General features: G+C 44.1%; 3 protein-coding genes across 8 annotated transcripts in view; 2 read left to right on the top strand and 1 right to left on the bottom strand.

The window, feature by feature from the left end:
- Positions 1 to 1,866, top strand: part of Moe (moesin) — a 188,547-nt gene extending 186,681 nt beyond the window's left edge. For all 5 annotated transcript variants that reach the window (XM_037425589.2, XM_075895380.1, XM_075895381.1 and 2 more), the window contains one exon: positions 469 to 1,866. In XM_037425589.2, coding sequence (XP_037281486.2) covers positions 469 to 633 — 165 coding nt within the window. In that variant the 3' untranslated portion in view covers positions 634 to 1,866. The remainder of the gene's footprint in view (positions 1 to 468) is intronic.
- A 2,177-nt stretch (positions 1,867 to 4,043) lies between these two features.
- Positions 4,044 to 16,351, bottom strand: part of LOC142817483 (uncharacterized) — a 29,488-nt gene continuing 17,180 nt past the window's right edge. The window contains exon 3 of the mRNA XM_075894498.1: positions 4,044 to 4,982. Within this exon, the coding sequence (XP_075750613.1) occupies positions 4,631 to 4,982 (352 nt within the window). The 3' untranslated portion in view covers positions 4,044 to 4,630. The remainder of the gene's footprint in view (positions 4,983 to 16,351) is intronic.
- LOC142817768 (uncharacterized) lies at positions 8,141 to 14,660 on the top strand. Of its 2 annotated transcripts, XM_075895377.1 has the most exons (8): positions 8,208 to 8,484; positions 9,396 to 9,525; positions 9,655 to 9,830; positions 10,288 to 10,347; positions 10,419 to 10,478; positions 10,544 to 10,648; positions 10,704 to 10,817; positions 11,114 to 14,660. In XM_075895377.1, exons 2-8 carry the CDS (start codon positions 9,410 to 9,412, stop codon positions 13,273 to 13,275), a joined length of 2,793 nt encoding a protein of 930 aa, XP_075751492.1. In that variant the 5' UTR covers positions 8,208 to 8,484; positions 9,396 to 9,409; the 3' UTR covers positions 13,276 to 14,660. The 2 variants fall into 2 exon arrangements, with proteins under 2 accessions (XP_075751493.1, XP_075751492.1); XM_075895378.1 differs by having other exon boundaries at positions 8,141 to 8,484; positions 10,544 to 10,817; positions 11,114 to 11,148.

The raw sequence follows: 16,351 nt of genomic DNA, 5'->3' as shown, positions 1-16,351 counted from the left end.
CTGCGTTCTGTAGGTGTGGTGAAATTTTTCTTGAGTAAATGAGATATGCATTTATTGCAATAACAAACGATAAATGCCCTGGCAACTGATCAACTACCATTACACAACAGATTTTCCATAACCTTGTTGAGAAACCTTGTCGTAAGTTATTAATATACCGTACAAAGCATCGCAGAATTGAAAACTCATTTGCATTACCCCCCAAAAATAAAATAAAAATAGAGAAAGCTTTTCAATTTCACTGCTCGAGTCTCTGGTCTCTCTCATGTTTGCCTAAGTAGACAACAGAGTATAGAAGGTGTAAAACTTGGTATGCAACGCAGTGTTAATGGAGTAAAATGACCCACTTAGTTGCACATCTGCTGTAGAATGCAATTCAGCATGGCAGTGTTAATGTTTGGGTTAATAATTTAATGTTGGGCTTTTCTGCTGCAAAACCCTTATTTCATACCTTCTATTTTTCTCCAGATGCTGAGCAAGGAGCTTTCAGCCATGAAGGATGACGCCAAGCTGACTCGCAACGACATTCTGCATCAGGAGAACGTTCGACAGGGTCGCGACAAGTACAAGACGCTCCGCGAGATCCGCAAGGGCAACACAAAGCGCCGCGTAGATCAGTTCGAGAACATGTAGACGCACTTTTCTTTCCACCCAACCCTCCCCTTTGCTCCCACCCTCATGCCCCCTCTGCCCCTACAGTCTTCCATACATTACAACCTCCCTCCTCGGCACGTGTGTTCCTTTACCCCAGACTTCTTTCCGTGTCATCCTCCTCCCCTCCCCCCCTTATTTTTTTTACTCCCTTCGTGTGCTCTGCACCCCGAAGAAACTGCAAGGAATCCCTTTTCTCATCGTCGTTACGGACACATTCTTCCTTTATCTCTGTTTGTAGTGTGTCATCGATGCTTTGTCGATTCGCTTTTTTTCTCTTCCTGGGCGTGCTTAGCATAGACTGAAGCGAGCATTCCAGGCTTGAGGAGTGTAGCCATCTTGCATGGGGAGGGGGTTGGCCTGTGGGTGTTGGAGAGGTGCCGAGGGGGAGAGGGGCACTGTTGATGACGAGCGAGAAAGAAAAGGCAGATACACGCTTCGCAGTGCCGTTGTTGCTAGTTGCGGTAGAATCGGGAGACGCGGCGCGTGTTGAGACTGTTATACCTGAGGGCTCCAAGAGCCCTCGTTGAGTTTTTTTTTTACATAAGGCAGGGTCATGGTCAGTGCCTACAAAGATCTTGTTAGTAATGCGCACCATAATATTTTTTTTCCCCTCCGGTTCGCATTACTTTTGTACGGTCACTAGCCGAACGGTGGCTCCCTCTGCCTTTTCCCCTCCCAGTGTAGGACTGTTAACATGTTTGTGTCCATGTCTTTTGCTACAAGCTTTGTACACAGACCTTCATACTGTGCTTTTCGAAGATCTTTATTATTAGAATTACTATACTCGCGTCCGTGGAGGTAGCACAATTTTTTTTCTACGACAGTAATCGGTGCCCTCTAAGAATTGTGCCTTCAGAGGAGTATTTTTCGGAAAGCAGGCTTATAGGCAAACAAGGTGCTGTATCGCTCAACATTGGCGTACTCCTTAAGTGTTGCAACAAATTTTTTTTTAAAGGAAGAGGGCGTGTTGATACTGTTGCCACTTCTCTCCAGACGTGCCTGTTCTTCTCAACGAAGTATTGTTTACTTAGACTGTTTTGTGGCATTACTTTGTTTTGTGCTGTTTATGCATCTTTTTTTCTTTCTCTAATGTGCATAACCTCTGGAGAGACAATATCCTAGTGAAATGTGAACTGGTTGGATGAACTGTTCATAAATTAAAACTATTTTTTTTCTGAGCCAAAACAAATAAATGAAGTCCAGTTTTATAAATTGCTGTTGATTCCACTTCTTTTCCTGCATGACACGCATCCTCTATTTCAGAGGATACATCGACGAAGAAACTTTAGACCATGCTGTACGAGACAGGGTCATGGTCAGTGCCTACAAAGATCTTGCTTTTGGCCCAATGTTTTGCCCAATTCTGTTGGCCCAGAATTCTGTTACTGACAGAATTGACTCCTGGTAATTCATTTAAGTTTAACGAAGCATACCTGCAAAGTGTCCCGGATTTAGACAGTTTCTTACTGTTGTCATGAAAATTTCCCGGAAATCAAAATTTCTGTTCGTGACCTGCCGGCATTGATAAAAATGCAGGTAAATTCGCTCCTTCAGGCTTTTTGCAAACCCACTGCATTTTATTTTATAATAATTTAGGAGGCCTTATTTAAACGTACAGTAGCATCTCAGTGATGTCAAACCGCGGCAGATTCCTGAAATTCCCCAGCCAAATTCTACTGTGTCCATTGGGTCAAAATTCGAATGTTGTGATCGCTTTTCCCAAGTTCGGTTAGGAAATCGTCGAACGAAAGCCGAGAGCAAGTACGCATGCAACCAGTGCATGTATGGTCTTCAACAGTGCGTGTGGTTGCCGCTGCCGCTGTGGACGAAACCGCAGACATTGACACTATCGTGTATAGCGACAACATTGACAGAATTCTGAAAGTGTGCTCGCGTCCAAGGCTCGACCGGTCAAAGCAACACTGCTTTCCGCAAACTCTGTGGACAAAACCGCGGCAGATGCGATCATAGATAGCATAAAACAACTTAGTAGTAGTTGCAGTTTATTGAAACTTTCAATTAATTTGTATCACCTGAATCACTAACAAACGTGTGTATTGAGAGAAGGCATACATTTAATGAAGATTTGCTTCGCTGAGCATATTGCTCCGTTAACTGCTCATAGGCAACAGTCTCTTGTTAATCTGCTAGACAGTCTGTTCGACCAACACAAGACTCTGGAACTCTTAAAATGGCTGGCTGCCGAAAAAGAAAAGCTTGGGGGTGCTGCTCTATTCTCTAGAGGTAGCGATGTTGTTGGCGGTACCAGGCACTTTACCACATCTGTGCCTGTGTGGAAGGAAGCCTTTCCCACCCTCTTCGTCTCTTACCTGTGGCGTGCATTTCCTTTGCTTAGCACAGAAACTGACTTTTGTCTGTGCAAACATGTGTTATCATTTCAGACCGAAAAGTAATGAGATACCTGCCTCCAAAAAGATGTTATAATCTACTTGTGAAAGTATTTCCCTGCTGATATACAGAAAATTTTTCAAATGCATCTTGATACTGAAATATGTACTCACCAGTATTTGAGACACATCCACCACACTGGCTTATAAAAATCGGTATGCAGCAAAGAAATCTGGCATATGTTTTTGTTTCTTGGTGCTGCAGCAACAACATAAACAGCTGAATGATTGCTAGCAATATTTTTACATGTTGGCGAATTTACTTGCAAGTGTGCGGTGTGTGTGTGTGTCCGTTCTTCTTTGTGTGGCGCCAGAGTACTGCAGGTAAGTGACCTAATGTGCGCTTTGAACACGATATATGGAGACTAGAAAATTCTTAAACCGATGGTTTTTGTAATTTTCTTATCGTGGGAGATTGGCTCGCTTGAGCTCTATTCGGGACATTTGCTCAACATTACATTCCTTGCGTGCAAATCGGAGAGTTGGCAGATGTGTGTATTTCCAACAATCATGTGATGTTGCGAGGCTCAGCATGTTTGCCAAAACCTCTCTGTTTTGGTCCTTATCTACCTTTCATAGGATGTCTGACTGCGAGGACACGGCTTGTATTGGCATGGCAGGCATGTGTAAATACAGCACATCGCTGCCTCGAAAACAGCAGCACATGTTGTGCTGGAAAAAAAAACTGCAATGCAAACGCTCTGTAAGCTAGGCACATTAGGGCCTCCAAGACTGTGGGCAGTACATGTTCGAACCTGCGTAGTCATGTACGTTCGTATCAAATATCGCAGAGTGAAAATGGTTCGCAACAACTCTACTGTCACAAGTGTCTCACAACTGTCCTCGTGGGTGTCCTAGCTGTGCCTCAGTGTGTTTTTTAGTGTTCAAGTCTAGCACGTCACAAGTGTCAACCATGTACTCTATTACACTGCCAGCTAATAGCCCTTGGCCGGCACTACAGAAAAATTCGTTTCACCGAGGTTTCACTCAGCATAGCCCGTGGTTTTATTCCATATTCTGTGGAGTTTCTTCCAACACACTTCAAGTAATCGCAGAGTACTGTATTATACTGTCACAAATAGCTTTATCATTTCTGAATCCTCTCTACAAAGTAATGAAATGCACTTGGCCCTGAAATATAATAAAAGTTTTTTACATACTTCATTGCCGTTAGCTAATTCTGCTGAACATGAGATTTTCCAAGGACCACCACATGAAATTGAGCCATATATTATTTTCCCCCAGCACTTATTAACCACTTAAAAATTCTTGGTTCAAGTTACCTAAAATGCCCCATAAATTCACATGAAGTCATGGCAGCATCAATTTGACATCATTCTTCAGTGATCAAAAGTAAAATGCCATTGTTGTCTGCATTCCAGATGTCCGTATACATTAGAAGCTATGTTGTTGCTGGTAAAATGAATTCGGGTCAAATTTCGCTCATTCAATAAGAGCTATGGATGTAAAGGAAAGCAAACCACATTTGCGTGTGTGCCGTACTTATCACTTGGATATACATTGCCGAGGCATGTGCAAAACCTAGGCATCGGAACACTTTGCAATTTTTATCGGAGCAACGAATTGGGGGACCGTGTCACGGGCCGCCTTTTAGGGCCGATAGCCATGTCACCTTCTTTGACATCAACTACCATGTTGTTTTGCTTGTCCTTCTGGGCTTGTGTGTCCTTGTTGGCGTCTTTCAAGTCTCTCTGCTTCGCCGATGAACTGTTCATTGGAGACTCGGTGCTTGCTGCATCTTCAATTCTGATTCCTTTGTCTAATATGGCCAGGAGGTCTGGGTCCACAGTGTCCTCAACAATGTTAATCTCTGCAGCGTTGGCAGATGCCTCGTTGGCCGCCTTGTCCTGTCCTTCGTAGCGCCTTCCTAAGGACACTTCCTTCCACTTGTTAGGATACCTGCAAATTAATTTATGGTGCTCTGGTTACGTTAGAGTGGAATATTTATAATTTGTTCATTCTTTTTGCTTCCACAGTACCACTATGCCTATTTACCTACAATATTTTTTACAAGAGGGTACCGTGGCATGATTGCTCGGCCATCATGAGAATCGCTAGCACAGCAAGGGTAGTGTTGGAGGGGATTCGACATCCCTCCCTTGAAATTTTTCTGTTTTGCATGTGTATTTTATATACGAAAATAGTGTAGTTGACCTAAAGAGAATTGCCAGCTATGCACCTGGTGGGAATGATCGCTAGCAGATGGATTTGCAGAGTCTTTATGCATGCAGCTTTTCGTGTACTTGTGGCTTTGTTTATTCTTGTTTTGGCTTTTGTTTTGGATAAAACAGAGGCTTGTTGTGAACCTCTTGAGCTGATTTGAATTTCGGCCATGTTTATGAACTTGGAATACTGAACTTTCGTTGAGTCTTCTTCATGCGACAAAGCGGGTGCAGGCCATGCAGAGCCACACGGAGGCAAAAAAATGAAGCTATGGCAATTCCATCTACTCCCATCATTCCAATGTTGGCTGAAGTGGCAGATGTCACATTTCCCTTGGCACTAGCACCAGATTTTTCGTAAGTGTACTGTTGTGAAACTCTATGCCCCCCCATACTTAGACCACACCAAAAAGACAAGCTTAGTGCGCACAACTATATATTGAGCCAGTAACTGCATCCTTCGAGTATTTCTGTGGTTGTCGAGTATATCTGCTCAAACACGTTATTAACAAAAGGGGACTATACAACTAACTGAAAAGTGTCTTCTTTCAAGAATGCTTCATATTGTGTGTGTTATAGTGTTTGAAGCTTCGGTCAATGAATCTGATTGCATTGTTCTTTTCCTAATATACACTAAGCTTAGTTTTACGGTATATTGAGTCATTACTTGAATGCTGTGGATCTCTTCATGCTGCCATGAACATGCAACAGCTATATGCACATTGCATGGCCTCTTAGACTAGTATGAACGTTTTCGTTTGGCATAGACTAACTTGCCTCAGCCATACTTTTAGCTCTGTCAGCACCACAGCTGCTATTGTTTATATACATTGTCAATGTAGCCTCCAGGGATATTTGCCATTGCTGAAAAGTATTTATTGTCATATGAGTGCACATAAGGGGAGGGGGTGCTCCTCCCCGGAGTCACCTAAAGCACCTAGAAAGTTTTAGGGGCTCTATAGTAACCAAGGAGGGTGGGGCACTGTCTGCCCCTTACAGTGAGGCACTGTAAAAAACTGTTTTCCTCCCCCCCCCCCCCTGATGGGGAACACGATGCCCACTTATGTTTATATTGTGCTAATAGTTATTTAGAGGCGTGGCAAAGCTGCTGCGAAGGGGTTGCCCTGTGGAATTGTTTGCTGCTAAATCTTTACCAACGTGGCTGCTTGATTACATTACCTTAATGATTTGCTGCTTTAGCGTGCGTTTTTCGGATTAATTTACCAAGGTTGTTATACAAACTAAACTGAAGCAGAGTTTAGAGAGTGTTTCTTGCGTAAGTGCGATTGGTTAGCCGCTTTCACCGATTATGTGACCAGTGTAGAGAGTGGCGAAAGTGTCCTTACTGACGAATGTAGCGTAAGAGGTTCTTTTGAATGCATGCCCCGGAGCCTTATTTATCCTTACTGCTGCGGTCTCAAATTCTGTCATTAGGAACGATGTTAGGTTCCGCAGACAGGCCTAAGAATTGGTTGCAATTTCGCTTCTAGCATTAGTACGTTTTGAATGGTTATATATTTTATGAATAGGAGACAAACTTCGCTATAACTGTTGCTTGGGCGAGTTGGTTCATGATAGTTTAGACTGATTTATCAGCGCAAAAAGGACGGGACATTTAGAAAGACAAACACAGAACGCTGTGTGTGTGTGTCTTTCTAAACGTCGCGTCTTTTTTGCGCTGATAAATCAGTCTAAATAGAAGACAGTGGGCAAGTCGTGGCAGCGGTTCCTTCAAAGTATCGGTCTGTTTCACAGCGTACCTGCTTCGCGTTGCTGTGAAACTGGCTTTTGGGATCCGCAACAGTGACATAATGCGGCAGCGGTGGTGGCTTCAATTATAAGGTTTCGGGCTTGCCATCCGAGCACAAGTCCGAAAAAGCGGGTGCCGATGAGTTTCAGTGTCTGAAATTTCAGATTCCCTCATGAATTGACTCTGTGGGGCACGTGGTGATTCGTTTTCTGTAAAAATATCGAATAACGTTGCCGTTTAAAAGAGGACCTTTCCTGCATCTGATTTACTGACCACAGTTTGCCTCAGTGAAATTGGCCAAGATGCTCGTCTCCTGACTGGAGTCACAGAACACCTACCAGTGTGGAGAACGGAAACTGTACCTTTGGGCTGTTGTATCAAAATAACATGCAAACACGTAGCGGCAACGTACTGAACTGCAATACCGCGAAGTGAGATGGCGCTGGTAGTACTATCATCATCAATGTCGCGGGTTTCATCCTGACCGTGGCTGGATGCGAAATATGGTAGAGGCCCGTGTACTGTGCAATGTCAGTGCATGTTGAAGAACACCAGATGATCAAAATATTGGGGTCGTCCACTACGGCGTGCCCCGCCGCGGTGGTCTAATGGCTAAGGTACTCGGCTGCTGACCCGCAGGTCGCGGGATCGAATCCCGGCAGCGGCGGCTGCATTTTCGATGGAAGCGAAAATGCTGTAAACCCGTGCGCTCAGATTTGGGTGCACGTTCAAGAACCCCGGATTGTCTAAATTACCAGAGCCCTCCACTACGGCGTCTCTCATAATCATGTGGCTCTTTCGGGACGTTAAACCCCACATATCAGTCATTATCTACCGATACTGAACTACAGAATGCCTGAAACCTGCACTCCAATTTTTGAGTAGAGAGTTATATAAAGGGAAAGCCTTAGCTGCCGCCTCAAACACGAATCACAATTGTCGGCTTCAACAAACTGATAAAAAAATATATGTACTATCGTCAAATGAAACACGAACAGCTAGCGTATTGCGTGACTCAATCGTTAGCAACGGTGTTGTGCGCATGACGGTCAGCGCAAAAAGAAAAAAAAAATTACTCCATCTCCCGCTACAGAGAACCATGTGTAGATGCGAAGCAGCGCACTCATAGAGAAAGAAGAAGACAAGAGCGGACACTCCGCGAAACCTGGCCTCAGGAAGTGCGTCACGACTACGTAACGAACTAGTGCTCCCACCACACGTCAGAGGGCGCAAGCGCAAAAAAAAAACACAGTTATAATCAATGCAACAGAATTGTTTTCACAAATTAATAATTACACGCCCAAATTTGGTATGTTCTTTATACATAAAAACGATTTATTCAACACACCTTACGCGATTATTTTTCTTCAGCCGTACTGTCATAAACACCATCTATCCAGCGACAAGCCCATGCATGACTGACAGCGAGACGCTTTCGTCGCTTTCGTCAACGTCGGCTGCGTCGGCGTTTTCAAGCGTGAGATAACAGGTGAGGCACGTTTTCAAGCGAAGCTTGTTGAATGACATGTTGTTGGTCTTGTTGGGTCATTTTTTCAGAAAACGGTTACGCCTGCGCGAAAAAGACACCATGCAACAAACATAGAAAGATGCACACACACACGTTGCGCTTCGTGTGTGCGAGTTTGTTTCTTACGTGGCGTGTCATTCACGCAGTTGTAACCTTTTTCTGAAGCTTGTAAGGACTGGGAGGTTCGCTAAAAAGAAAGTTTGTGGCTCTATGCGGCGGTTAGACGGGAACATTGTGCAACGTATGCAGTATAGAAAAGGCGGCACGGCGTCAAGCCGAGGCGACGCGTGCTGCGTCTGCCACGGACGCGAGCGTCTGTGCGCTGAGCATAGCTGGGCAGCTAGGTCGTAGGCTCGGTGCAAAATATTGAGAAGCGTTTGTTGGGCCTCGCATGCTTCACGACGCATTTCCCGAAGGCTCGGAACACGAATAATTCTTGGTGTGCCGGAGGCAAATCTGGACTAGCCAAGTGGCCATCATCTTCGTTTCTTCGCTAGCCTTGTGCCACTAGTGCAAGCTGCCCACAAATTTTTTTGACGTTTCCAATATAATTTTACCGCACAAATTTCAACTACGATTTTTCTTCCCAATGTACTGCTGATACTGCGTACGCACGAAGGTGTTCTAATGTTCCCAGGCCGCGATACCATTGCATTACAAGGGATAGCGGCCTGGAAACTTCTGAAGATCTTTGTTCGTGGTCTTGACGTATATCTTTGTAAGTCAGAGTTTTATGGGTCAGAGATGTATCACTGGTTTTGTATTGTGCATCGATTAGCTAATCATTCAAAGGGGTTTGCTGGTACACTTATGACGTGCACATATCTTTTTTGTAATTTGACAGCGAAGCATCCACTTACTAACATTTTCAGACCGCGCTGACGCCATGCCGTCCGGCGGTCCAAGCTACGGCAGCTACTGCTGTGTATCGTGGTGCTTCAACAATGGCAGAACCCACAAGAAGCCTGGGACGAGTTTCTTCCGCGTACCACGGGACGGCAGGTGTGTTAAAGCTTTTGTATGGTTTGCATGTCTGTAGGCTTACTGTTCGTACTTGCTAAGTGAGGGTAACAATAAAAAATCACTATTCAAGCACTTCCCCTTTCAGCTGATAGTTCATTGCCAATGCAGGATGAAAGCATGGATGCAGTATGCTGGACGCGATGATCTCCTGAGTAAGCCGGCCAGCCTATTGTACGCAACGTACAGGGTTTGTAGCGACCATTTTACTGCTCAAAGTTTCATGGACCCTGGGCACACAAGGCTTACAAGAATGGCTGTTCCCAGTGTGCAACCAGCTGCACCATGTAAGTGATTGACTGAAACTCAAATATGTGCAATAGCAGCCACTTGTATTGAATCAGTGGCGACAGTTAACCGTGAAGATCTCTGTAGCCGATAGAGAAACCTCACTACAGAAGTAACACTTGGAAAGTCTTAAGTTCTGTGAATTGTGGGCTATTACCTTCCTAACAGCAGCTTTACATTTCTGTCATTTTTTGATGCTCTGGACCTGCGCAACTTGTTTTGAAAGACTTTAAAGGGCTATTTCACGTTATCTTCAAGCCTGAGTGCACATGTACGTATACCTTTCATCAGTGAAAGCTGCCACTGTTGATAATTCCAAAAATCACAAATTACTTGTTTCCTAGTTGGTGCCGTCTCTTTTCTTCCACGTTCGACCAATTTATGCGTTTGAAAGAGCTGTTTAAGCTTCCCCATGCTACAAGCTTTGTAACTTGTACCAACTGCACATATATGCAGGTTCTCTGAGCGTCGCTTCAAGTAGTGACTGTGACATGGCTGCAGAAGCTGCACTGCAAGGTGCGGATGAGCTTCAGTTTGTGTTATTATAAGCCTCTTACTGACACATTGTCGTAATTTCATCTCTTCAGGACCTGCGGTAGAGGCTTCAGAAAGCGGCTCCCACACATTGAGGTGCCCCGATGAACAGGGTGCGTTCAGTGTCGCGATTTCTTTTTTTTTTTACCCAAATTGACTGTTGACCAAACCTCTGCAGGTGGCAGCTCCCTTGTAGCTGGTGAAAGAATTTCTGATGATTTCGTCTTGCCGGAGAAAACCTTAACCAGTCGTTCAGCTGTCACAAAAGGAACTTGTGTGGCCGGTAAGTTGTATGTTCACTTCAACACCAGAGTGGATTGATATAGAGACTTCCGCAGGCCGCTCGCAAGATTGTTCCGACAGCATTGTCCGAGGCACTGAACAAGCTTCACAAGACCCTCCAGAAGACGTCTCCGCCAACAGCTCCACGCCTGAGTGCCTTAGAGAAAATGGTGACTATGCTTTTATTGCAGCAGTTTTTAATGTGCTATTTTATGTTTAGGACATTCTGAGGAAACTATCCTCAAAAGGACACTACGTGTGCACTTACAAAATGTAAGGGTGGGCTCTCAGTGATTTTCATTTTTTTTGTGCATTGTCAACATTGTGAATGGTTTGTTTTTAGGTAGTGGAATCGAAAACTTTGTACCACAGAAAGTTTCAGACCTTGGGTCTGAAAGAGCGAGGAAAGTGCTCGTATGGGATTAGTTGTTCTTCGCTTTTACATCAATTTTTTTGTTTATTGCAGTGCGTTCCTGTGTGCCAGCGACAATGTCTCCATCAATGAAGTACAAGCAAACCATTAAACATCTGCAAGCCAAAGTAGCAGCACAGCGGAAAACTATCAAAAGACTGCAGAGACAGCCTCACCAAGCACCGTCATCGACTACGAAGGCCCTTGAAGTTATCCGACCGCACGTCACCGAGGAGGTTTTTAAACTTCTTTCTGCACATGTTCGCTTGAGGCCCAAATGCAAGGGCAAGCGGTTTCCCGTGTGGTTCAAGAAATTCGCTCTTCACTTAAACTTCCGAGGTCCGCGAGCATACCGATTTCTGGCTCCGTATTTTTCTTTGCCCTCCCGGCGTTCATTAAGGAGGTGGCTAGCTAATGTAAAGATGACTCCAGGCATAATTCCAGGAATCCTTTCTTCCATTGCAACAAATACTCAAGCTTGGAATGAACGGGACCGAGTGTGCGCTTTAGTTTTCGACGAAATAGCACTCAAAAAGAATTTGTACTATGATGCTTCAAGAGACGTTGTCCAGGGTTTTACAGATGATGGCACTCATCGCACTTCAACCATCGCTGATCGAGCACTGGTTTTTCTTCTTGTTGGTGTTTCGAGAAAGTGGGTTCAACCGGTTGCTTTTACTATAGGGCACACATCAACACCATCATCTGTTATGCATAACTTGCTGGTGTCACTCATTTTGGAGCTTAGGAGCATTAATATTGCAGTGAAAGCAGTCATTTGTGACCAGGGCAGTTCAAATGTAAGTCTCGCTAACCAACTAAAAGTGACTGTAGCAAAGCCTTTTTTTGAAGTTAATGGTGAGCGGGTATATTACATTTTTGATGTTCCGCATTTAATTAAAACAACGCGCAATAATGTCCAAGCACACAAGTTATACATTGGGGATGACATCGTTAACTGGTCGCACATTGTAAGCCTTTACCAATCCTCACATGAGTTGCGGTTGCGATTGGCTCCAAAGTTGACTGAACGGCACGTTCATCAGAAACCTTTTTCTAATATGAAGGTCAGCAGAGCAACTCAGGTCTTCAGTGCATCAGTTTCGATTGCTATCACGGCAATGGTGTATGCGAAGGTGCTGCCTGCCTCGGCCATCACTACAGCTCAATTTTGTGATCGTATGGACAGGATTTTCGATGCCTTGAACAGCTCGAGTAAAAAAAGAACTTCGCAAAAGCTGCGGCATGCAATCATGAAAAATGATTCAGAGCTGATTGACTTCCTCCGAGGCCAGCTTCCCTGGATTGCATCATGGCAGTTTGTTGGCAGACGTCAACCACAAACCATCGTAGGTTGGCAAATTACAATTCAGGCAATTTGTCAACTATGGGACGACCTCTCCAAAAATTACAATTTTGAATACCTGTTAACACGCAGGCTTCAACAGGATCCTCTGGAGAACATATTTGGCCACATTAGGCAAAAACAGGGTTGCAACACCAACCCCAATGTAGCACAATTTATTTGTGGCCTGAAGCACATCTGCATAAGAAAACTCTTCAAGCTGTCAGAATACGGAAATGTCGAGGATGATGAATGTGACCTCCTCCAGGAACAGCTGTCGCCATTCTCCCTCACCAGTGCGTCTCTTGTGGATAATGAGGAGTGTGCACAGCCACAGCCTGACGACTTTCCCGCTCTAGACGATCTCTCTGAACTTGCGACAAACATTCACTCCCATATTATCGATGACTCCGCTGCATATTATGTAGCTGGTTTTCTCATCAAACACTTCCTTCGGAATGCATGTGACGGTTGCAGTTGCCCACAGTTACTGAAAGACGACAGTGAGACGCTTAAGGGTACCCACCAGTATTTCACAATGCTCAAAGCATACCTCGTCCCCAGCAAACTTTTTGGGAATCTCACTGTGCCATCAGAAGCAGCTTTTGCATACGTACAACAACTTGAATCTCGCTTTCTTGCCATAATTGAGGCCACTGCACATCACCTGAAAGTGTGCGATGTTTTGTATCACCATCTGTCAAGTGTTGGCGATTTTCATTTCTGCTCTGCTGGGTGTCGCGCTAAGTTTCTGAAAATGTTTTGCCGGGTTCGTTTATGTTGGCATGTGCGTTTTGTGAACCGAAACTTAGACAGGGTTAGGTTCCAGTCTTCAATCTCGGGCATGCAGCTTGACAAGTTCAAAGGTTAGCAATTAGCGGCGGGTTTACACTAAAGTATTGGAGTTGAGCCGAATCCTGCAATAGCTTTGTTATGTTATTACTTCGTTACAGCAGACTTCATTATGGTCTTATATGCTTATATTCAGTTCAACTGGACTAACCACTCCTTCGTTGCATTCATTGTTTTGGTTACCCGCTATGAGGAGTACAAACACTGTGTATTCGCTCGAAGTGATTTGCATAACCTTAAAAAGAATGTTGGGCATCCTGTCTGTATTTTTTGTAGCAAATACGGGCGAACTGTACACTTTACTGTGGGTCGCTTGGTCACTGTGTATGCTTTATCTCTCCAGCTCAAGTAATATATCGATAACAAAACCGCTTGTTGAAATGTCTTCGAGCGGGTAAGGAACACAGTATGAAGTGGGCACGGTTCATGTTATCACGCTTTTCGTATTTTAGCTTCTCATCAACCTCCTCATCTTGCCCATCAAAATTTTCAAAAGAATACCCAAACTTGTAGTGTTTGATGGGGCTGCGGACGCTGCCATTTTATTTTTATATAGCTTGTGAGTGATAACGTACGATGTAGAGCCTTTGTGAAAAATAATGAGCCAAAGTGGTTTCCTTCTGCTATTTATTAGCCCTGTAATACCGCTCTCGTAGCACCAATTAAAGTCCACAATTCTGGATAAAGTGATGACTACAATCTATTTTAGCTCGCAAGCGTCACAGCAACACCCAAACGCAAATCACTTGGGATCTTAAGTTTTTGATGAAGGCGACGCATAACAAAAGCCACAAGACCTGCCAGTGTTGTAGCATAAAGTTTGTCTTTCACGTAGTGAGCAAGCTGCAAAGCCCTACCTTTCTGAGGACAAGCAGGCATCAAGTCTGCTTTTTTTCATTTTGGACTAGCTGTTCTTAAGCACAGCCAGCACACTGCACCTTTGCCTTTCTGTTATATTGTGTCGTGTGGTTTCTGTGCGCTCTTTTTTTCTATGCATTATTTCAGTTAAGCCCAGGCGTGATTCGCGACTTCATTGCTGTGTATATGTCACTTCTTCCTTCTTCATCAGCATTGTGCGCTATGTTTTTGCCATAGATCCTTAGTTACCCACTGGCCCGGTGTGTCATACTTCACCAGTTTCTCGGCTTCTGCCAACTCTAGCGATGTGTGCGTTGTCTGTGTTCTCTATGTATTTGTTACAATATTTGTTACAATTTATTTGTAAGGCGAGATGCATTTGTTGTCTACCTTTGTCATATTGTGCTTTTTATATTCTCATACTCTACCTTGCCTTTGAATAAAACATTGCGGATGCTCTGTTTCTTTGACTGATATATACATTGATCACTTGTTCCAAAAGAAAAACACAAGCGCGATGAATAAAACGATAGTGAATTATCATTACCTGCATCTCTTTTTTTTATAACTTAATCAAAATAAAAATTACGTCACGACCGATTCGCACGAACCACTGAACAAAACAAAACAGGGAATCGCTAAATCAAAACGACCTACAAAAACTATCCATTTGGGCGATGAATAGTGGTCTGAAATTATGAACTTACGACATAGCCAAACGTCGGTTATGCAAAGTAATTCAAACGTTGCGCCAGTGAAACCGAAACCGGAAGCGCAAGCCACTTGCTCTCATCAACCACTAGGTGTGCTAGAGTCGATTGGGCCGCTGGGGTCTACGGGAGTGTCCACTCTTCACCTTTTTTATTTCTCTATGGCGCACTGGTGGAGGCGTTGACGCCGGCGCTCATCGCGTTGGAGAAACCTGGAGAGGCGCAAAGCACGCAGTGGTGGGCCAATGTTTCCTACTGGAACATGGCAATCGCCGCTAATGGGCGATGAAAGACAGAAGACTCCGTTTGGACACGGATGCCAACAGTCTGCTTTCAGCGTGAATGTTTCGGATGTTTAGTTCAACAACGCACAGGAAAAATATCCCCCAGCACTACCTACCTTTATATATATATATATATATATATATATATATATATATATATATATATATATATATATATATATATATATATATATATATATATATATATATATATATATATATATATATATATATATATATATATATATATATATATATTGTCACGAAGCAAAGCGAAGCAAAGGACGACAAAGTTGTCTATAAGGAAACCAAGTTTATTGGAGCGAACCTGTGCTCCCCTAACAACTGAAAGAATACACAGGCGGCGAAGCAGCGGCCGGCAAAACGACGTGCACGCGAGTGAGCGTCGGCGATCGAATGTCGCGGCATCGGCTGTGTGGGAATTTATATCCCTCGGCGCGAGGGTTTCTCGAATAGTCGAATTGTATCGAGAACGTCGTGATAGCGTTTGTACGAAACGCTGTTCGTTCGGAACGCTCGAAGCGCTGTTCGGTAGCGTTTGTTCGAAACGCTGTGATAGCGTTTGTTCGAAACGCTGTGAAAACAGTGATAGCACAGGCCGGCGCAGCCAGGCCGAAAAAACCAAACATAAATAAACAAACCCAATGCATGGTTCGCGGCAATATATATTGTCACGCACCAAGAGCCGTAGAAACAAGACAGGAACAACGGGGCAGAAAGACACGAGCGTGTATCTTCAAAACGAGGCGCTTACCCCACTTCTTCGTTCCCTTTTCCCTTTTTGGCTCACTAGGGCTTGCCGGCTCACAACTCTAGGTGGCATTATTCCCCTCCCATTAGAGCATTGACCCGATGCTCATACACAAGGGGATGGCAGGGCCGATAAGAAAAAAAAGAGAGAGAGGAACGGTACCTATAGTGCACAATATATATATATATATATATATATATATATATATATATATATATATATATATATATATATATAATGTATAGCCGTCTGTTTTTTCTTCAATAACGAAACTCTCTAGCAAATGCTGTCGGCGTTGCGAGGAGAGATAGGAGGAGCGTAGAGGAGATAGAGGGGAAGAAGCGCGCATGCGCAGTATAGGTGGTCACGCCGCACACTGATTGAGCTTGACCATAAGACGCTTCGCATCTGGGAGAAGGAAGTACACGATTGTGCGCTCAGTCAGGCTCCATCCAGTCCACACCACGGAAC

The sequence above is a fragment of the Rhipicephalus microplus genome, chromosome 5, assembly GCF_043290135.1.
Source record: "Rhipicephalus microplus isolate Deutch F79 chromosome 5, USDA_Rmic, whole genome shotgun sequence".
NCBI classification, from domain to species: Eukaryota; Metazoa; Arthropoda; class Arachnida; order Ixodida; family Ixodidae; genus Rhipicephalus; species Rhipicephalus microplus.
This window is presented reverse-complemented; position numbering and strand designations above follow the sequence as displayed.